The following is a 22210-nucleotide window of genomic DNA, read 5'->3' as shown; positions in this document are numbered from 1 at the left end:
GCCACTCTTAAGTTATACTTGGACGCTCAGCTGCTCAGGGCCGGCACCCCTAACCCAGCCCCGCTCCGAGTCATTCAAGGCTCAGCTGTATTTATATAGACAAAGCATTTGGAAGAAAGTTCAAAATCACTTGAATGTTTGGAAAAGGTGGAGAATGACGTCTTTCCGGAAAACGTGGCATCGTGGTGGAACTATGACACTTTGTGTTCCCTTTTAGATCTGCCTTGGTTTTTCACATCTGTTTGGAGAATTGGTTCCATAAGCAGGTTCTTCACGCGGAGGCTGTGTATTCTGGGAGTTGTCCACGCGTTTAGACTTTGCCTCTCTTTCTTTCATGTGGGGACCCGAAGGCATCTACATTCCAGATGGCCATCCTGCTCCAGTACAACACAGAAGACGCTTACGCCGTGCAGCAGCTGACAGACAGCACCCAGATCAAAATGGTATTCCTACCGTCAGCCTCTTTGTTGTGGGAAGGTGTGGCAGGAGGAGATGGGGGTCGTCTTTGATTTGAAATGGATATCTGTCTTATGAATATGAATATGCTCTTATTCCAGGGCTCAGTGCATGATTTTTTTTAAATACTAATTTTTAAACTCAACATATACCTACACACACACGCCCGCGCGCACACACGTACACGTGATATGCTTTTCTCTCATTCATTTAGCTTGTTCTTAACGCTCTTTCCAGCTAAGCTTTTTCTTACTGAACTTAAATTTTCTCTTAATGTTACTCTTTCTATTAATCATTTTTTATTGAGCTATATTTCGCATAACGTAAAATTCACCATTTTAAAGTATACAGTTCAGTGGTTTTTCACAGTGTTGTATAACCACCGCCACTATCCAATTCCAGAACATTTCCATCACCTTCAGAAGAAGCCCAGTACCCACTAGCAACAGCTACCCTTCACCTGTCCTCTCCCCAGCCCCCATGACTGTTAATCTACTCTTCTCCACCCCACCCCACCCCCTCTCTCTCGATTTGCCTGCTCCGGACATGTCATATAAATGGAATCGTATGACATGTGGCTTTTTGTATCTGCCTTCTTTCACTCAGCATAATGTTTTCAGGGCTTATCCATGTGGGAGCACGTATCTGTATTTCATCCTCTCTTTATGGCTGAAATATGTTCCAGTGTATGGATGGACCACCTTATGTCTATCCATTCATCAGTTGATGGACATTTGGGTCGTTTCCACCTTTCAAGTCTTCGTATGAACATATTATCAATTCTCAGCGGAATTGCTGAGTCGTGATAACTTGCATTTATCTCTTGAAGGAACTGCCAGACTGTCCCGCAGTGGCCACACCAGCTTGTGTCCTCACCAGTAATGTACGAGGGTCCGCTTTCTCCACATCCTTGTCAACATTTGTTGTTATCCATTTTTTTAAAAATTAGACGCATCCTAGTGGATGTGAAGTAGTGCCACGTTGTGATTATTTGCATTTCCCTAACAACTAATGATGTTTATGCCCATTTTTAATTGGGTTATTTGTCTTTTGTGTTGAGTTGTAAGAATTCTTCATATATTCTGCATAGTAGACCCTTTTCAGATACATGATTTACAAATATTTTCTCTCGTTCTCTGGGTTTTCATTTTCTTCATCACACACATTGTTTTAATTTTGATGAAAGTCCACTTTATTTTCCTTCTATTGATTGTGCTTTTGGTGTCATATCTATGGAACCATTACCTAATCCAAGGTCAGAGATTATTCTTTCCGTTTTTTTCTTTTTATTGAAGTATAGTTGACTTTATTTATATATATATATATATATATATATATATATATATTTATTTATTTATTTATTCATTTTTGGCTGCGTTGGCTCTTTGTTGCTGTGTGCGGGCTTTTCTCTCGTTGCGGCAAGCGTGGGCTACTCTTCATTGCGGTGCACGGGCTTCTCATCGCAGTGGCTTCTCTTGTTGCGGAGCACGGGCTCTAGGCGCGTGGGCTTCAGTAGTTGTGGCACACGGGCTCAGTAGTTGTGGCTCGCGGGCTCTAGAGCGCAGGCTCAGTAGTTGTGGCGCACAGGCTTAGTTGCTCCGCGGTACGTGGGATCTTCCTGGACCACAGATTGAACCCATGTCCCCTGCATTGGCAGACGGGTTCTCAACCACTGCGCCACCAGGGAAGCCCTGACTTTTTACTGAAGTATAATTGAAGTATAAAGTAATATATTAGCTTCAGGTGTACAACATAGTGATTGGATATTTTTGTACATGTTTCTTCCCTATTGGTTTGTACTACCAACCTGTCAAAATCAACTGGCCATAGACGTATGGGTTTCTTTCTGGATTCTCAGTTCTTTTCCACTGATCTAAATGTCTGTTCTTATGCCACTACCACATTGTCTTGGTTCCTGTTGTTTTGTAGTAAGTTTTGGAATTGAGACATCCAGCTTCGTTCTTTTTCAAGATTGTGTTGGCTATTCTGAGTCCATATGAGTTTCAGAATCAGCTTGTCCGTTTCTGCAAAAAAGGCAGATGGAATTGTGAAGGGGATTGTATTAAATCTGTAGATTGCTTTGGAAGGAGAATTGCCATCCTAACAATGTGAAGTCTTCTGTGAACATGGATATCTTTCCATTTATTCAGATTGTCTTTTATTCTTTTTAAACTGTGTCTCATATTGATAGTTTTCATTATGCAAGCCTTTGCACTGCTTTGGTTGAATTTATTCCTAAGTATTAAGTTTGATGCTATTGTTAATGGAATTGTTTGTTCATTGCTGGTGTGTAGAAGTACAATTACGTATTGAACTTGTATCCTACAACCTTGCTGAACTCATTTATTCTAATACTTTTTGTGTGGATTCTTTAGGGCTTTTTTAATGTGTGATCACGTCATCTGCAGATGCAGATAGTTTTACTACTTACTTTTCCTATTTGAATGCCTTTTATTTATTTTTTTGCCTGATTGCTCTGGATAGAATTCGCAGTACATTGTTGAATAGAAGTGGTAAGAACGGGCATCCATGTCTTGTTCCTGATCTTGGGGGAAGCCTTACAGTCACTAAGTTTTTCGTAGATGCTGTTTACTAGACTGAAGAAATTCCCTTCTGTTCCTAGTTTTTTGTTTTGTTTCATTTCGTTTTGGTTTTAGTGTTTTTATTATGAAAGAGTGTTGGATTCTGTTTAAATGCTTTTTCTACTCCATTGAGATAACTGTGCTTTTTGTCTATTAATATGGTGCATTATGTTGATTTTTTTTTTTTTTTTAATGTTAAATCACCCTTGCATTCTTGGGATAAATACCACTTGGTCATGGTATATAATGCTTTTTATATGCTGCTGGAATTTATATGTTTGCTGGAATTTTCTTGAGGATTTTTCCATCTGTATTCATAGGAAATCGGTCTGCCATTTTCTTTGGACGACTTTGTCTGGTCTTGGTGTCGGGCTAGTACTGGCCTCAGAGAATGTGAATGAGGAAAGTCATTTATTTTTGAGTCCAGCTTCAAGCTGGTCCAGAATACATTCTCAGTTGCTAATAACAACACTAGTCTGCTTCTCTGCACGTAGGAGCGTTCTTCATCCCTCCCTCCCCGCCGGAAGGAGGCGGCTTCGGTCAGGGTGGAGGCCTAGGTTGCGCCCAGACCGTGGTGTGGGCTCCGCCCTCGCTCGGGAGCCGCTTTTGTGAGCTGAGCGGTCCCTCGCCTCGCTGTGTGCCCCGTCTCCCCGCCAGCCCCTCAGTCGGCGTTCAGCGCAGGGCCAGCCGGCTCCCCACGGGGGCCGCCCCCCCCCCCCCGCCTCCACGGCGGGGGTCGGTCCGGCCCCGGAAGGCAGCCTCTGCAGCCGTGCCCCAGCCGCGGCCGGCAGCGCCCTCGCGCCGCTCCGGACTCTGGGCCAGTCACCGCACTAGAGGCCCCTCCAGCTCTCCTTGGCCGGCGTGGGCTCCCCTGATGCGGCGCGCGGCCCGCTCCGTCCGTCCGGGGGAGGGGAGGGGCTGCGCATGTGAGCGGCCTGGCGACTGTCCGATTCCATGGGACCGGGACGCTGTGGAGCTAAAGGAGAGCCGAGAAGAGGTTGACCACCCGCTCTCGGGGCGGGGGGGGAAGCGGCCCAGAGGCCACACGACGGGCTTCGAGTTCACCGGAGGTGGGTCAGCAGCAGGGCGGCCTGCACCACCCCCGTCCTGCTTGTGAGCAGACGGTGTCGTTCGCCACGTCCAGGCCCGTGACGCTCCCTGCTCATCCTCTTGCGGTGGTCGGTGTCCGAGATGCACTGCCAGGCATCTGAGAAGATTTAGTCAAAGAAACCAGTTATGCACGGTTTCTAATATTGGTAGTAGAATTGTCCGTTTTAATACTGGGTGATCAAGAGCAGAACGGGGTTGATTTCACTTTTAGGAGTAGGTTTGGGGGACCCTCGAAGAGGCACCACCCCTCTTTTTCCTCGGGCATATTCTACTTCCGTGACTGTTATTTTTCCATAGAAGAATGGACTGTGGGACTGGGGCTGTGGTTCTTATTGCAAAGAAAACTGCACTTTCTCTTTTCTCTTCAATTGCAGGACATCTTGGCACAAGTCCTACAGATTTTATTGAAGTCGAAGTTATTGGTATGTTTGTGTACTTTTTATGTTAAGCTCGAAGAAAGCCTTTTCCTGAGATTACATAGTAACAGTTGTTTTCTTATAGGTCTTGGAAGACGAAAATGCAAATGTTGATGAGGTGGAATTGAAGCCAGATACCTTAATAAAATTATATCTTGGTTATAAAAAGTAAGGAAAATCTAACAAGTAGACGGTCCTAGGCTGTGGACTTATCCCCTGACCCCCAGTGCACTTAGCGGTGTCACCTCAGGTGGGGGCTGTGAGCACGGTGCCAGGCCCGGCAGGCCTTTGACAGGGGCCTCTGACCCATCCTGGGTGGGTCTCCGTTTGACTCTGTTTCGGTTTTGGAGTTCTTCTTCCATTGGCAAATAAGTCTCCTTGAATGGCTTGCCTAGAAAGTTTGGACCTCTGTGTCCCAGTGTTTTGATTTTATTTCACTTGACAGAGTTTGGGGGAGCAGGTTAAGGAACTGAGTTTCCTGCAGCACAGACGTCGTGCTGCTGGCGGAGCAGGAGCCCGCCCTGCGGAGACCCGGGGGCCTTTCCGGGACATGGCCGAGGCAGGGAGGCGGGAGGTGGCCCGTCACACGATCCGCCTGCTGTCCGGGGGGCAGAGCACCCCTTAAAGATTGAAATCAGAAAGAAGCCTTTGCCGCGTGCCTTTTAGAACAGTAGTGATGGGTTTCCTCGATTTTCTTGACAGTAAGAAATTAAGGGTTAACATCAACGTGCCAATGAAGACGGAACAGAAGCAGGAACAAGAAACCACACACAAAAACATCGAGGAAGATCGCAAGCTGCTGATCCAGGTGACACTGGGCGCCTGTCCCCTCTCGTGGGAGGTGGGGGGGCGCTTCCTCTGGGCCATGTTCCCTGTGACTTGGGAATGGTGGCCAGGGTGATGGATGGTTCTGGATGGAGTACATGGAATAATCGATGAAATAGATGAGTGAGAGCAAATACATGTGGTGAGTTACTAAGTTGGGAGGGAGGGAAAGTTGTTTAGTGCAGGGTCAGGCGGCTTCTGTGGCTTCGAAGACGGAACTCTTTCTCATTTTAAAAGTGTTTTCTGCTTTGGTTAAATTGCTAAAGTTGCGGCTCGTAAGACCAAAACATTTTAATGTCTGTTGTGTTAGCACTGAAACTTAAGTACATAGAGTTGGCCCCCTGCCCACTCTGACCTGCGGTGTGTCTGTTACCTGTTAGGAGGTCGTAGTCCTCTGCATATTTGGCAGCCTTGTTGCTAGTTCTTCTTAATTACTACGGGTAAGTTCTTATAACTCTGGTTAAACACATTTGTTTTTCTTTCCTTGGTCACATAGGCGGCTATTGTGAGAATTATGAAAATGAGGAAGGTTCTAAAGCACCAGCAGTTACTTGGAGAAGTACTGACCCAGCTGTCCTCAAGATTCAAGCCTCGGGTCCCAGTAATTAAGGTACAAGAATTAAATAGCAGAAGCATTCACATTACATTTCAGAAGCCTAAACAGGTAACCAAACTAGGTTGATTGCTGTGTCGCGAAGAAGGAACTTGGCTTAGTCATGTGTAATAGGTTTCTGCAAAAGAAAGTAGATGAATTTTTCAACTTTTTATCGAAGCATATACACAGAGAAAGGCAAAATCCTCAGCACGCAGCTTGCTGATCTTGGCAAAGCGAACAGCCGCCCCAGCCGAGAGCGAGCCCCGCGCCCCGGGAGCCTCCCGCTCCTTCCCGGCCTGTGGCCACGCCCTGGTGTCACCACCATTGCGTGTGTCCTACTCGCACTTTGCCGCCTTGAACTCCGCCCGAGGGCCTGGAGAGTCCCGCCCTCCCGCGTCTGCCGTGCCGACCTGCCGAGCCCGCCGGGGAGGCGGTCTCCGTGGATGTGGCTCGTTGCTCCGGGTCCCCTGGGTGGCCCGCGGCCCCTGGACGCTGACTCGCGGCTCGTTTCTGGTTGCGGTCGTTTCAGAAACTGGGCGGCACGTACCGCGGGGCGGGTGCGGCTGGAGGGACGGGAGCCGCGGGGCGGCGTCTCAGCTGCTCGGAAGGAAGACTCGGTGCCCAAGCGATGGGGGCGGGGGTCCGTCTCTGTTCCGACCCTGAACGTGTTTTTCTTTCCCTTTCACTACCTCTTCCTCTTCTAACAATGGCGCCCAGAAATGCATTGACATTCTGATCGAGAAAGAATATTTGGAGCGAGTGGATGGTGAAAAGGACACCTACAGTTACCTGGCCTGACCCTCCTGGAGGGGTCTGACCGCGGCGCAGCCCCTCGTCCCGCGGGAAGGATGGAGACGAGGCGGCGGCGGCGGCGGTAGCGGCGCCGCCGCCACGCGGACCTCCTGCTCGGCCCGAGGCCCAGGCTCCCATCGCGGGCTCCGGGCAATGAGAACTGCTCAGGATCGCCACACTTCACGTCTGTAAATACGGACACCGACGCCATTTAAGCTAATTTAAGACCAGAGGGGATGGAACCTTCCTCGCTGAGGGCTGCATGCTTCTGCATCCGAATCAACCCATTGGCCACGTGAATGACAGCGGCCGGCCGGGCGGCCCTTCGGAGGCCGGCAGCGCCTGGAGAGCAGGTCTGAATGGACCCACGTGTAATCCGCTATGAAAAACCATTTGTATAGTGTGTTTCATTTTTTAATGTGTGAAAATAAAGAAAATTACAGGATTTCTGTACAAGTCGCATTTGGTTTTGTTCTAAGTTTTACTAATTTCTATATGTAAATAAAAGACATAATGATTGTGCAAACGGGTATTCCGAGTGTCTTCCTGAGGCCCCAGGGGCCGCCCTCCTGAGACTGGCCTTTGTAACCTCTTACCGTCTTGAGCCCTTTGTCGTCTGTTTCTCCTCGACGCTTGTGCTCAGCCCCGCGATTTCCTCCGGCGACTGAACGGCAGCTCCAGGCCTCAGCGCCTCCCACGGCGTCTCTGTGGACACTTGCGAGGCCGGACGGCGTCACCCCGCGGGAAGAGCGGCCCCTGTTCCCAGGCGCTGGTCACGAGTGCGGCTCGGGGACCGTGTCTGCCACCAGCGCCTCCCTCCTGCTTCCGACCGGTTGTTCAAAGGACGGTCACTCCTCGTCCGCGGTCCTGCGGCTGGCGGTGTACCACTGTCACTCAGCCCCGGCGGTCCCTTCCCGGCCCGAGGACAGAGGAACGGGCGGCGGGAGCAGAGGCCCCGGGGAAGGCTCAGTCTCGGGGCTCCGTGGTCCCCATAAACCACAGGCGGCTCCCGTGACCTGAGACGTGAACATGCTTGTCAACACCTGTTGGGTCCCTACCTGCCCGGAGGCCAGGTTCCAAGAGCAGGGCCAGAGGAAGATGCCGAAGCTAAGTCCTTACAGTTTCTTGGACCAATCTGGCAGCTAACAGGTTAGTTTTAAAAAATTAAAAGTTAAAGAGGTCATTAAAAGAAGTAGTAATAGACTAAGCACTTGTGTAATGGTGTCCACTCTATTTTTTTTTTCTAGTACACTCTTCTTTTTCAAACAATCTTATAAAAGATTCCCAATGTATGAGCGAGGCAAAGAGCAGCGCCACCACCCCAGGGGACCGTCCCTCCCCCCAGATCCTGCGGTGCCCTGGGGCTCCGAGGACGACCTAACTGCCCGCGAATCCTGGCCGGCTGGGACCACAGCTCTGCTTCGCTTGTCAACAGTCCATCCGCCTCCGCAACTAACGTGCTGTAAGTAACCACCACGGAGCCAGTTGCCGAGCTTGTGTCTGAGTCTCATCGAGAGTGGGAAGGTAAATTTTAATGAGATTTTGCTGCTGTCTCTTGAGTTCCTCCAGGATGAAGAGTGCCTTTGCTGTGAGACCTAGGACATCTGTGAGCAAAGGCGGACGGACGGTAGGTGATCGGGTGTTTCCCTCCCATCCTCAGATTCAGTACCTGGACCTGCCCCCCACACACACACACACTTGGTAGCTGTCCTGGTTAATGGGTGTGGAATAAAAAGCAGCTCAAGACTTGGTGCCTCTATTCCCTAAACCATATCCTAGCCTAACAAGGATGGCCGGGGCCTCCAAATACAAGCCCCAGGAATTGAGTTTCCTGCGTTTTTCAGGATAACTGCAATAGTAAGTATCTTCCGAGTCTTCTCAGGGAGCAAATGCCCAGGCCTTCTGAAAGCCGTCTGGTGCACAGTTGCTGCAGGAAGTCCACGCCCTAGGGGAGGGATGGTGGACGGCAGCCCTAGCAGAACCCACAGTAGTTGGTCGGTTGAAGGAAAACCACGTTCCAGGCTATCACTGTGGTACCGCGGTCTGAGGGAACCATTTCCTCTCGCTTGGGGGCGGGGAGCAGGCAAGGCGGGGGGGGGGGGGGCACCGCCAGGAGCCTCTCTCTCCTGGGCTGGGCTCTTGGACCTCACGTCTGCGTTAATGCAAAGTGCCAGGCGGTTACCCGTCGGTGCCTTTGTGAGAAGCAGCCAGGGACACCAAAGTACAGGCCTAAGTAACAGGTGCAGGGAGAACGGGAGATGCAGGACCAAAAGGCACCTGAACTTAAAATATTTTTCCTGACTGAGCATTTTTAGCTGGCCTACCTGTTTGTTGAGGTATCCAATTTTCCTTTGAAAGAAATTAAAGATTTTACCACACCCAGATGAAAGAAATCCAACATGCTGACCCATTTGAACTGAATCCCCCTTCTAATGAAGACTATTTATTGATTGATTGATTGATTTATTAGGAATGGCAATAACTTGTCTGCGTGATGTGATTTTATGTACACGAATTTCATCTCCAGTGGCAGCACAGTGACTTGGTCATAATAGGTGAGTGTGGATGGTTTTTTAAAACCTCTTTACGGAGGTGCGGTTCACATACAAAAGGCTGTGCGGCTTTGATGTATTGGGCCATTTCTAATACCAGGTGCTACATACACCCGTCACTGGAAGTGTCTGTAACGGGTTGGAGGAACCAGCAAGCATTTATTTGAGCTTATTCCAAAAAGAGCCCGAAGCTCATACAAGTCGCCGCAGAATACTTAGGTTCTTCGAAACGTCCACATGTGAAATCCCTCTTGACGACCCATCTACAAATCGAAATTACACGATGTTAGTTGACTTTTGGCAGGTGCGGGGGCAGAGGTGGAAATCGGGACTTTTGAGTCACTGACTGGCTTCAGTGAAGGCTGGAGGGTGAATGATTCAGATAGTATCAAAAAGTAATTAGCGGGACTTCCCCGGCGGTCCAGGGGTTAGGACTCCACGCAGGGCCACGGGTTCGATCCCTGGCCGGGGGAACTAAGATCCCGCATGTCACCCAGCACGGCCAAAAAAAAAAAAAAAAAAAAAAAAGGAAGCAGTTTCCAGGTAGATAATTATAATTTTTTTAATAAATTACAAAATATTGATCGAAGAGGATTTTGACACGCTGAACGGTGTTGTCATGGCGCCTTCAAATTTGCCTAAGGCAGTTTGCTCTGAGGCTGAGGAGCTGCCTGTGTTTGGACACCAGGACGGCGGTCAGACACGTGGGTCCTCCTGACCGTCGGGAAAAGCTTCGGGACCACAGACACCAAGCGGCGGGGCAGCCTGTTGTCGGGCTCTTTATCCCCAGTGAACAACGTGTGGTATTCCTAAACCATGGAAACTACTTGAAGCGCAGCATCCGTATCTTGTGATAACTCGTTAACACTCACCTCATCCTACTTAGGCTCTGTTTTCCCTGGTAGGGAACTAACCAACAGGCTTACCCACATACCAAGTCAATTTCCACCTCGGTGCGGGGAGCAAGGGGAAGGGAGAAAAGTACTTAAACTTAGCTTTTGCCCAAATTTTCTGTTAACTGGGTATTTGAATACATTGTGTCAAGCTCTGTGCTTTTTCCCCCCATTACAGATAAAGGAAAATCTAAAGCTGCCGGGACCTAAGGGTGCTCTTGATCACATGGGATGTAGCCGTGGCTGCGTGTCAAGTGATTCTGGCCAGAATCTCCGTGTCCATGAGGTCAGCGGGTAGGTTACTGGAGGTGCGTTGCAAACCAGGGTACAAAGCCTGCTGTGCGCCAAGAATACACGCCAGCTTGTGCTCACAAGGACTGCCGTCCGTCAGTACAACTGCTGTCTTTCTGCTGCATTTGGGTTTCTGGTGTGTTAAATGAGCAGGACCTCCCTGGACGCACGGGCCCCCCTCCTGGCGTTGGCGTCTGGGGACAGGTTGGGGGCTACACACAGTGGGAGAGTTGTGGCTGGAACGAGCTCTGTCAGTAGCTGCTGTTGGGGGTAAGTCACCCCTGGGGCGTCCTGAACAGGCCCACGTGCAGCAGGAACAGACGGGCTCCGCTGGGGCTGAGCGCCAAGGGCAGGATGCGGTGATCGGGCAAGCGCGCGGTGACCCTCCGCGATCAGGTCAGTGGCAGGTGGCCGAGTGCAGGTCCCGCTTCCTGGGTGGGGCATGGGGACAGGACATCCCAGCAGGGTGTTAGAGACGACACGGATGACACAGGAGACTAGCCCCCAAGGCCGGGTCTCTTCGCTGCCAAAGCCAAGGGGCACATGAACCGTATGCCGGGACTCGGGTGGCTATGGCTTGTGCGCGGACGCAGTGGAAACCAGTCTTGTCAGCGTTTGTGTGACTGCAGAGGAAGGTGAGTTTTGACTTAGGTTATAAATCAATGAACATTTGCCAAACTCTAGAAGAGGCAGCTACACGCCCGGGCCGATGACAGCCGTCTGGGCTCTCCCACCACAACGGCGTCTCTGCGCCGCCGCCGCCTGGCCCGAGGAACAGCGCCCGCCTCCTTGGGACGTAAGAGGGTGTTCTTATTCCTTCTTCGAGGAGGTATGAACCTAGTCGGGCTGTATCTAGACTCGTGGAATTTAGAGCTAGATCGGTTCTCAGAAGTCGCTTCGTCCAGTCGTGTTGTTTCACGTGGAGAACGCAGCTTAGAGGGGACATTGGCTGCAGGCCTCTCGGCAGCCGGGGGCGCGCCCCGCCCTGGTCTCAGATGCCAGCAGTGAGTCACTTTTATTAACTTGTAACGTGTATCATTGGTAGTATGTTTATATGTAGGCATATATTTGTCATGTTTAGTATTAACTTGCCTAATTGGCAGTGTTAGTGAAACCGAGGTTTCAGTAGGATGGCTGCTGGAAAACCCAAGGAGTTAAATTTGTTTTTCCCATTAGACTCAGTCTTTTTCTAAAATCAGCTGGGGAAGCGGTGTGACAGATGACAATGACCAGGAGAAGTTCAAGTATTCTTTATTCAAAGTTGAAAAATGTACCACACTGCATTATTGCAAAAATTCACTGGTACAAAACACTTTTTGCAGCTGGTGAGAAGGCAATAAAAAGTTGATTTTAAAACTCATTACTATAAATTATTCTTACAGTACTTAGCAAATTCAGCATTTCAAACTGCATTTTCTTTCTCTAAATCGCCCACAGTACTCGAGGTTCCTGAAGCTAAGGCAGCTGTTCCAAGAGGAGGAGGGGGAGGTAGCAGACGTCAAGGGATTTCCATTTCTCTTTCGATGCCCACGTACTTGAGGGCGTCAGCCTGGCTGTATCTGAAACAAAGAGCAGGAAAAAGGGGTGAGCGCCCTCCAGCCCGGGGTGAGATTCAACGCAACCAAGTCTGCTTAGTTGAGCGTGTCGCGCTCACGCGTCCATGAGGAAAAAGCACACACGCATCCCGTTACACGGCTACGTCACGGCCTGTTCCAGTTGCAAAGTGGACAGAACTGTCTCCCCAGCCGGCCCTGTGCCCTGAAACCAGCCGCCGGCGAAGGCAGGCCCGCACCACGGTAGCCAGGCCTAACACGGGGAAGGCAAAGTAACTGCGACGCAGCAGAGCCCCGACTTGGGCCCTTAGCAGGGCCCAGGGGCAGCCAGAGCTGCTCACACCCCACCCACCGCCCCCCTTGAAGAAAGAACAGGACAGAGGCCAGGAGAGGCACCTGCGACTCCACCGCCGGCTGGAACCTACAGCGCACCCAAAGGAAGATGGACCAGCGGCTCCTTGCTCAGAACTAGGGGCTTCGGCTTCGTAACCTCCCACTAAAGATCTGGGTGGATCTCGCCTTCAGCTGTGCCGCGGTTTGCCATTGAAAGGGGCTACATACGGGCGCTAGTTAACAACAACTCAGCGCTCGAACAGCTTCTGGAGGGGATGTACGTTCAGCCACAGGATTCGTTTACAACTAGACAGTCATCTGAGTGCATTTAAATAAAAATTATAGAACTTGTCCGTTTATCCCCCAGGGCTCGACAGGATAAACTGCCAGCCGAGTGCCTCGGCTCAGCACCCTGGCGGCTGGCATGCCTTTTCCCGCAGAAAGGACCCCAAAGGTAAGAATGGAGCTTTCTACATTTTTTGGACTTACGTTAAAGCATTCCTTGTCTAACGGAAGCTACGTTACCAAACTCCCACCACTGCCCATGACAAATAACGACCAGAAAGAACTCTGTCCCAGCGACAGAAGCCCCAGCCCGGAGCTGGACCAGGGAGAAAAAGCCCTTGATGACTCTAGAAATGCACTGTTACCAACCTGTAATCAAAAAACAGCTCTTCACCAGTCTGGATGGCTCGCTTAGCAAAAATCCCTATCCTGTGATCGCCGTTAACCATCATCACTGCAGAGAGAGACGCCGGGGTCAGTGAAGTGGGCCCAGGAGGGTTGCTGACCCTTCAGGTAACAACCCAGAACCACTCAGGTCAACCTGCAGCAGCTCCACCTCCGGGGACACCTACCTTTTGCATAGCAGTTTGGATTTACTGAGTGATTTGCAAAACGGATTTTGTTACCCTTACGGGTTGCATCCACCACAAAATCTAAAGAGAAAAAATAAGCACAATCCAGTAAACAATTTCAGCTATAGATCAATAAACACAAAGTTATTGTGATTCTGGAAATACAACTGGTTATACTTCTTCAGGGTTTGCCTTCAAAAGCAAATCATTCAATCAACTTTACCTACTAAGGAATGACATTTGGAAGAGAACGTTCTCTGGGTAAAAATCATCAGTGATTCAAGACAGTTATTATATCAGCTACAAATATGTATTACTGACCAAAGCATGGCAAACAATAAAATCGGATTCAATTCTTCCCTTCACATTTTTTTTCATTATTACCGTTTATGGCGCACATTCATGAAAGAACCCGCTCTACTTGCTTCGGCTGAGAGGGCCCCGGAATAGCTTGGGTGTGAAGTGCACACTCCCAGCAGTGACCCGACTCCACTGGAAGTTTCCCACCCAGGATCAGCATCTGCACACGCAGCGCCCTTCACCCTCACGGTCCTCTGAGGACCCCCAGGGACGTTGCGGAGACGCTTCGCAAGGCCGTGCTCCACACCCTTCCCAGGTCAGAGGCGCTAACTGGCGGAGGTGGGCCCAGCCGACTGGGACCTGTGGCGAGAGGGGCACGAGAGGAGAGCCAGGCGGTGAAGCCGAGGAACGGCCGGGGCCGGGGCCGCGATCCCTCACTGCACACACAACCCCCTACGGCTGAGGGAGCCTCCACCTCCACCCCAAGTTACACTCATCCAGCCTGGCTGGCTTCCCAGCAAACAGCCCATTCCTTAGCCCAGGCCGGCGCTCCTTCCAACACAGCAGACACTGGGGGCCCCTAGCGTCGTTTCTGATACTCAGGCCGCCAGAAGGGCCCGTGCAACCCGGGAACCAAATGCGCTCAAATTCATCAACATACCATTGTTCAAGTTGAAGAGAAAGCTGCACATGTACTTATCATATACTTTCCCTCTTCTGTCTGCTTCATCTTGAGAAATGATCTAAAAGGAAGAGCACGGGGGGAGGTTGTTTGGCAGCAGGTGAGCCTGGTAGGAGGACACACACGAGCTCATCAGGAACAGCCGGGACCTCGAGGATGCGCAACAGAGGGTCACTGGGGCCAGTTTCTCTCCTTGTCAGAAGCAGTGATACTTCAAGGACTAACTCAGGAGTGCTGAGTACTTCCGCATGTAAAGTAACTATGCTTGGAGGAGTGATTAACACCAAGGCCTTTTGCTCTCTGTACAAAATACAACCCGGGTGGCTTAACCGCACAGTGAAGCCAGCCCCAGGGTTTTTCCTAACTTACGTCCTTATCAACTAGGCTACGGATTAAGTAGGACACACTCCTCGTTTTAAAGCTCTTGTTCTCCCCCTCATCCCCAGGTGATAAAAGCTAACTGTGACGAGGACTGAAGCCCTGTGGCTTAACTTCCAAACAAACCAAACCCAGAAGCCCAAGCTGAAAAGGCATTTTAAATTCACTTCCAGCCAAACCCAATGGACTTGCCCAATGAAAATCAGTCCAAAGCAAAGTGAGTACAGATGACGCCACGTGAACACGCGACGGTGGGCATCCCTGTGTCTATAACTGGACGGCTCCGCCTTACCTCTCCACAGTATTCCGAGATGAATTCATTTTTCTGTACAGGATCTTTGATGAAAATCCCCCAGCCTGCCACATCAGACGGCGCCAGCAGCAAATGCTAGAGAATGATAAACACAATCGTATAATCAGAGGAGAGTGAAAGGGGCAAACCGGACCGTGGGCTGAACCAGGGCAGTTCAACCACAGGCGGGGAAGGGGTCAGCTCCCCCGTGCTACCAAAGGGCTTGACAAACTGCAAGATCCACGTTTTGGTTTTTGCAACTCAAGCACAGAGCCTGAGCATCCTCCGTCTGTCTCAGAAACACGACGTCACCTACGCTGGCGCGGGTCCCTCCGAGCGCGGTCCCGGCCCGAGGCGTCCCGACACGCTGTGCGCCACGTGCTTCCCTGTCCGTCCTTCAGCCCTGGACTTCCCGGACTTCCCGTGCAACGTGCCTGTCACATGGGAGCCCTTGCTCCCCCTCGGTCCGGGCCCCCTGCACCCCCCCAAGGCGGCCTCTAGCACCAGCTCCTCCAGGTCCAGTCCCAGCCCCCACGGGGCCCTCTCCTGGCCCTTCACCAGCTTTTCTTCCTCCCGAAGCGCTGCCCTTCCTTCAGGGTGCTTTTCTCTCGGGCACATCCTTCCCCAGCCCTTCCTCACGACAGCACGACCCCCGGGGGCCAGCGTTCGGTTCGCAGCTGACGCCAAGCTGACTGGTCACCGCTGTCGCGTCTACCGTTAGAGTCTGCTTGGGAATGAATCCCTAACTCTTCATCGTGGCTCGTTACTGTGCTTTCATTCCAAGTATCCTCGTGGCCTTGAAAAAGACTCCCGGACCCCCAAGTTACCGACCTAGCTTGTTCTGACTCGGCCTGCACTCCTTGTCGGGGAAGAGTTAACCAAATACCTTCCCGACCAGCTAAATGCTGTTCAGCAAATGAAACCCCGTTGGTAAAAAGTATCTACACAGTTTTCTGTTGTAGGAGGTAAAAGATGTGTAGAAAGACATGTCGCCATTAGGATTATCCACTTTCTGAACAAACTGAAGGAGGGGTTTTTATACAACGGCAGAGTACGGGACTGAGGGAGAAATGGGAGTTCTCCGGGCTGAACGGGTGTCCCCGGGAAACCACGCCAGCACCACTGTGACGTGAGGACTAGAGTAAAACCGTCTGAACGCCTGATAACAAACGCCACAGCCGAAAAAATAAAGCCACTGCCCTAAACAGAACTTCCAGCAGAGTAGGACTGACAGTAGTGCGACCTCAGTTATGTTACACACTAGTTCAAGACCCTAAGAGATGAATGTGCCACGTGCACACGGGGGGGTCACTCAGAGCACAGGGTCTGGGGCCAGAACGCCTGGCTGAGTTCCTGCCCCGTTCCTGACAGGTCTTAGAACGTGGGGTTTAACGATTATTCCTAACTCATGGAGTTAGGAAGACTTATGAGTCGTAGACCAGGGCCTGCTCTATATTAAGTAATAAATGTCAGCGATTATTATAAAAATGATTAATTGAAGAAGAAATCTGTCGTCTACCCTAAAAAACAAGATACTGATACTACCCTAAAAACTAAGTTTCTTTTGGTCAACAATTAACTCCCTGGTTGCAACAAGTCCAGTCCATGCAATGCCCAGGCTTCAGTTATGTAATTCCTGCCTGTGTTACTTTCAAGGTTATTACAGAAACTACCACGGGAGGTCCCATCTTTTACTCTGTGCAAAAAGGAACCCAGAATACTATTTGATAAGAATGGGTCTCTCTGTTCTGACATAAGGAGACTAGATAAACCACTTGTTCTATTAACTAAACTTAAAAAGAAAATCGAATCATCTATTAAACAACTAGAAAAATACCTCTTATTCAAATCTGATACCATTAACAGCTGCTTCTCAGAGTTTACTGGTTCATCCTATATCAAACTTAAAGTATTCTACAGAAAAATCAACCATTTTCCTTCTATCAGCTGTACCATCCAATAATCACTTTTTTGCCCCAGCTAAATGGTCTGAGACTATCCTGACTTTGACATCTCTCCGAAGCCCACCAACAATGATCACGCCCTACCTTCTTGGAGCCCCGCTGAATGCTACAGTTCTTGCAGGACACATTTTTACTGTCCCAGTGGTCGGCAGCTCCACAAGTAAGACAGAGGTCGGGGTCACACTCTCGGACAGCCAGGTAGCACGGGCACTGCTTGGTGTTGCACTGGGCTTTGCAGCGGCATCCCGGAAAGCGGTTCTGACCTTCAGAGAGATGTTCTTCGTCACACGAAAACCGTGCCTAATGGTGCAGCTCAAGTCTGGCGCTAAGGCCCTGATTAACGCACGGAGGCCTCACAACAACTGTGTTACCCCATCGTACACATGAGGAAAGGGAAGCAACAGGGAAGTTAAAGCTGTCCATACTGAAAAAGATCACTGAGTTCCTGTTTCCCCTTTTTCGTTTGTTAGATGGCATGTGTACTTACGGTTCTTTGATTTATAAAACAGGTGCAAAGGAAGGACTTGGACTACATATAATATCCATGGATCTCAACCATTCCGACAGAGTTCTAGGTACTTCCTTGGTATCCAAGCTTCAGTGCGGTTTCATTAAATCATTACAATCACTACCCTGATGCTACACTTTCCTTTATTCTGAAGACTAAACCCACCTAACTCTTAACAGTTTCTGGTGTCCAAAAAAGTATTTGGGTAGCTATTTCTAGAGTCCCCTTCCATTCTGTGTCAACTCTACTATGATTTAAGTTAAATGATCAAGGGGGAAAAAATAAAAGCTCCTTTAACCCACATTCGCCTAACCCCGCCCGTATACCCGCGTCAGCCAGGAGGCTGGCTGGATACAGGCCCAGCGCCACTCCTGGGCGCCGTGCACGCTCGCGGCATAAGTGAATTTCCCCAAGGGAACGGCACGCAGGAGCTGCCGTGTCCTTGTGCCGATTGAGGTTACAGTTTTAAATTGCTGACCAGCAGCCTATTGAATTCTCATGTAATCACATCAAGACAACAAATACTTACACTCTGAACTACATTGACAAAACTTTTCACAAAAATTCTGTGCTATCACACAAGGGCACGAGCTGTCGCAAGGCTGCCGCGGGTGGTCACAGGGCTGGTAGTTGTAAACATGGTTGGAGGAGCCGTCTGCACAGAGACAACAGCACCACGTCAGTCCAGAGGGCAGCGAGGGGAGCACGTGCCCGACAGGCACACGCTCTCCCCGTGGCCCTCCGAGCTTAGCGGGTTGTCTTTCCAGGTCCGCTACGTCACACACACACTGTTTCCAAGAGGTCAGCAGAAATTAGGCCCCCCCGCCAAGAGCTCGGGCACCCGGGGCGCTGTCACACACACCTCAGTCACGTTCCCAGTCGTTCTCCTCTAACCGAACCGACCGGAAATTAATCAACAGGCGGCCTCCATTTCATGCACTCTGTGCATTAAACTAAAGTGCACCAAAGTCGGTTACATCAGAACATCCCAAACCCTAATCCAATTACTATGCTAAGACCCAAGAAGTAGACCCTGAGTTACTAATGAAGCTGAACGGAAAGATGCCAACCCTTCTTCAGCTGTATCTTTCTGCAGTGTGCAGCCCACAACCTGCAAAACACAAAGAAAGAAAACATCATCCTCATGACCCTGGGGCGCAGAGTCAGTCACGTGTCAACAAACGCAACTTAAGCGGGTCAACCTGTGCCGTGAATGCAGCGGGGCTCTTAATCCAAGTAACTATGGAAGAGGAGTCACGCGCCACCCAGCTCACACCTGGCGCAGGTGTGGGACAACACGGGAACAGCTTAAGGGCTGTGGCCTCAGAGGGCCAACCTGGCCACCTGGGGCACGTTTATTCTAGTGTGGATGATACTGACACAGCAAACCTGCTCTAATTTCTGGAATCTTGCATCATTTCAACTGAGCTATACGGTCAGAAATAATCCAAACAAAAAATGCAGAAGCATCTACTAAAGCCTGAATTTAGCTGTAGACAATTTTTGAAGCATAATTTAGATGTTCCCTTACCCAACACCCAACTATGTTTCTCTCTAAAAAGAAAAACAGGAGCGGGGGGTGGGTACAGCAAGCAGCCCATCCAGCCTCCACGCACCCGCGTCAGCCTGACACCTTCGCTGCCCCCGGCACTCGCTCACCCAGGCCGATGGCAGGGTGGGCGCGGAAACCTCCGGCTCCTAGAGTGAAAACCGGCCCGGAGCTCACAGGCTCCTAAGATCCACACACGAGTGCCAAGTAAGGGTTTAATGCAGCCTTCGCTGCAGAAGCTACTCAATAGTTCTTTGTAACCAAAATGTAGCTTAGTAATCATAAAATTTTTATGACTCAACACACCAAATCTCCTGACAGCCACCGTGTCCTTTCAGAAACGTGCCAGCAAATGCCCATGGAAACAAGACCCCACAGGTCTATTTCTGAGGCCACTTAAGCTTCTTTCCTAATCGACGGAGTGGAGTCCCCACTGCCCTCATGAGCGCCTGGCCCGCAGTGGCCTCCCCATCGCACGGCAGACTCACCGGTGTTTCCTCTTCTTCTTCCTGGGAGGGGTGTCAACGTCCTCGGCGGGGGCCGGCGCTATGACACTGGATTCTTTGACTCGAAACTCATACACCTGACAAGAGGCAAGGCCACGGGGCTGTGAGGACCGTCTATTGAATACGCAAACCAGTCTCCTGCTCATTCCCACCCGAAACTCTTTGTCTGTCCTCTGACGCTGCTGCGATTACACTTTTATCGAGAGTCATGAGGCTAAATCTAAATTGTTCCTGGGTTTTAAAACCCATTGCCAGAATGCCCTGGCGGTCCGGTGGTTAGGACTCTGCACGTACACTGCAAGGGACATAGGTTTGATCCCTGTTCGGGAAACTAAGATGCCATGTGCCGCGCAGCGTGGCCAAAAAACAAATAAATGAATGAATAATAAAATAAGATAGAACCCACTGCCGCCTAACCTGAAACATCTAAAGTTGAATGAGTAATTTCCTTTCAGTTCCCTCTCAGTGAAAAAAAAATTTTTTATACTTCTTTTCGGAGGAACAGGAGTTGAGTAACCACGAATGTTCATATGTTTGGACAGTGACCACATATTTCTCCATTTGAAGCTGACGGTATTTCTATCAGCCACGCTCACCTGTCGACATGTTTTGGTCCCGATCAACCTGGCGATGGCACAGAAATTGTCGTAGTACGTGCCGATGAGGACCCTGAACATGGAGGCCTCAGCGCCACTCCACTCCACGTTCTCGGGGGGCTCGGCGTTGGGCTTCATCTTTATTGGTGTTTGACACCGAGAATTCGCTTCTACAAAACCCAAAGTTAAGCAACGGTCAAGAAATAGCAATGGGAGGAAGGAAAGGGAAAGGGAAGGAAATATCAGTAAGCTTTTCCCCCATGGAAACCATGAGAGCGGGCTCCCTTTAACTCAGCCTTCTAAAATGAAAGCAAATGCGGTTACCCTCCTCTTATTTATGGTGTAATCGTAGGGCTGAAAGGACAATCCAGAACATATTAGTCAGTGGGTCTAATTCTCTCTCCTAACCAAAACTACCCACAGAGCGTCAAGAATATTCAACTGAATGATGAGAATTTCATCATGCCCTTGTGAAAGCTGGAAAAAGGAAAGTGACCCAAAGAGTGAAACTACTGGATCATCAAGTTGCAAGTGACCCAGACAGGTCAACAGCACAGGCAAGGGCTGGGTGTGGGCCAGAAGAGAGCAGTAAGAGTCACAGCCACACAGCTCTGCTCCTGGGTTTCTCGCCATGCCTATAACTAACCAACTGAGGGAAGTAACCAACACCTTACGCGACCCGAACCTTGACAACATGAACCCCCGAGCGGCTGGAAGACTCCGTCACTCGGCGCGTCTCACCCGAGGAACTGGAGGTCTCGTCCTTCTTCTCCTCCTCTTCCTTGTCGTTGCCCTCCCCTCCGGTCTCGGTCCCCGCCTCCCGGTCGCTGTCCGTGTCCTTCGACTCGAGCACGTTGGCGGTGGGGGTGCCGGGCCTGCTGCTGTTGTTGGGGAGCCGCCCTCTCCTGCGGCCTCCTGGGCGCTTCGGGGGCGTCTTTATCCGCTCGGCAGTGAGGGCGGCGGCAAACTCCTTCGCGCCCTCCTACGAAGGGGGAAAAGCGCAGACATCAGGGTAAAGCTCTGCAGCTCATTTTGGCGGAGGAGGGGAAAAAAAGGATGGCGTTAGCACGTTAGTCAAATGTATCACAGTACCCGGCTTTTACAAACAGTCGCACATCTACATACAACTGTTTTCTATCTGCTTTTGAGGGTTTGAAGATTTGCAAAAGATAAATATGGCTTCCGTACAGTGCCAGAGCAGCACAAAATCAGGCAAGGCGGCTCTATATTAACTGATTGAGTTAAAATACAAACATACTTTAGGTAAAGTGAATTTTAAGAGGAATCACACATCTAATGTGCATCTAAAGTCACACTTTCCTATTTCAGGGTTTCTTAAGCCAACACGTCCCTTTCTAAGGTAATATTTAAAGTATACTGTAGAAGAAAACAAAACATGTACACATACTCCACTGTCACTTTCTACCTTACAAGTAAAACATCCCATTTTTTTTCCCCTGTGAGGGATGCACAGCCCCAGGAAGACATGAAAGCAACTCAACGAACAAGGCAGTGAGGGTTACATTCTGCGTTACCAGGTGTAATAATCCAGTCTCGGAAAGTATACAACAGCGGGAAGGGCGTGGATTATAGAGATACCACAGACACATTTTAGATGAGCCAAATAAAATTCTGCCTTGTAAGGAATATTATAAAACAGTGCTCAAGAATTCCATTTTTAGTGGCAATAGAAGGGAGAAGTCTGAGAGCAGCCAACAGTTTTATACTTCATTCTACAAAAACCAAATTGCTTAAAAATAGGATACCTTCTGCAGGTGCCATTCAATGAATCTTCTGTCCAAAATCCAACAGGCAATATATACCCATTTAGTTCCTAGGTAGGAGTGGCTTGGTTCAAAGAGGGGAAATGGTAAAAATAAGATAGTACCCGTAAAAAACAACTTTTCTATCTCATATTTTCCTAAACCCTTACCTTTTCTCCATCATTTAAAAAAAAAAAAAAAACCATACAAAACCTCTCTGGGACCTATAGATAATACAGCTCAACTACAGTGGGTCTACAACTCAAAGAAGGGCTATGGCTCTGAGCAAGGCTCGGGAACTACTGCACTTCCGGGGTTTAAAAGGGTTCTCTGTGTTTCCCATTCTCGTAAGCTCTGTGGAGGTGCAGGAGGTCTGGATCCTAAAGACCTCCATACGCTGCTGAAGAGACTAACAGA

General features: G+C 49.8%; 2 protein-coding genes and 1 long non-coding RNA gene across 8 annotated transcripts in view; 2 read left to right on the top strand and 1 right to left on the bottom strand.

Moving 5' to 3' along the window:
- The window catches only part of CUL1 (cullin 1), a 106464-nt gene extending 99243 nt beyond the window's left edge, over nt 1–7221 (top strand). For all 3 annotated transcript variants that reach the window (XM_067041936.1, XM_059074274.2, XM_059074273.2), the window contains exons 17-22: nt 351–443; nt 4523–4570; nt 4650–4732; nt 5267–5372; nt 5886–5999; nt 6702–7221. In XM_067041936.1, the coding sequence (XP_066898037.1) occupies nt 351–443; nt 4523–4570; nt 4650–4732; nt 5267–5372; nt 5886–5999; nt 6702–6782 (525 nt within the window). In that variant the 3' untranslated portion in view covers nt 6783–7221. The remainder of the gene's footprint in view (nt 1–350; nt 444–4522; nt 4571–4649; nt 4733–5266; nt 5373–5885; nt 6000–6701) is intronic.
- A 311-nt stretch (nt 7222–7532) lies between these two features.
- On the top strand, nt 7533–13917 carry LOC136794819 (uncharacterized). The gene is made up of 6 exons (XR_010842039.1): nt 7533–7925; nt 8024–8238; nt 8337–8403; nt 9247–9331; nt 10400–10529; nt 11950–13917. It is a non-coding gene; the product is annotated as an uncharacterized lncRNA (long non-coding RNA).
- The window catches only part of EZH2 (enhancer of zeste 2 polycomb repressive complex 2 subunit), a 39150-nt gene continuing 28687 nt past the window's right edge, over nt 11748–22210 (bottom strand). For all 4 annotated transcript variants that reach the window (XM_059074278.2, XM_059074276.2, XM_067041934.1 and 1 more), the window contains 11 exons: nt 20772–21012; nt 20031–20200; nt 19417–19511; nt 18450–18490; nt 17909–18034; nt 16956–17134; nt 14908–15003; nt 14217–14298; nt 13256–13336; nt 13053–13137; nt 11748–12071 (listed from right to left, as the gene is read on the bottom strand). In XM_059074278.2, the coding sequence (XP_058930261.1) occupies nt 12011–12071; nt 13053–13137; nt 13256–13336; nt 14217–14298; nt 14908–15003; nt 16956–17134; nt 17909–18034; nt 18450–18490; nt 19417–19511; nt 20031–20200; nt 20772–21012 (1257 nt within the window). In that variant the 3' untranslated portion in view covers nt 11748–12010. The remainder of the gene's footprint in view (nt 12072–13052; nt 13138–13255; nt 13337–14216; nt 14299–14907; nt 15004–16955; nt 17135–17908; nt 18035–18449; nt 18491–19416; nt 19512–20030; nt 20201–20771; nt 21013–22210) is intronic.

The sequence above is a fragment of the Kogia breviceps genome, chromosome 9 (assembly GCF_026419965.1).
Source record: "Kogia breviceps isolate mKogBre1 chromosome 9, mKogBre1 haplotype 1, whole genome shotgun sequence".
In the NCBI taxonomy this organism is placed as follows: Eukaryota; Metazoa; Chordata; class Mammalia; order Artiodactyla; family Physeteridae; genus Kogia; species Kogia breviceps.
This window is presented reverse-complemented; position numbering and strand designations above follow the sequence as displayed.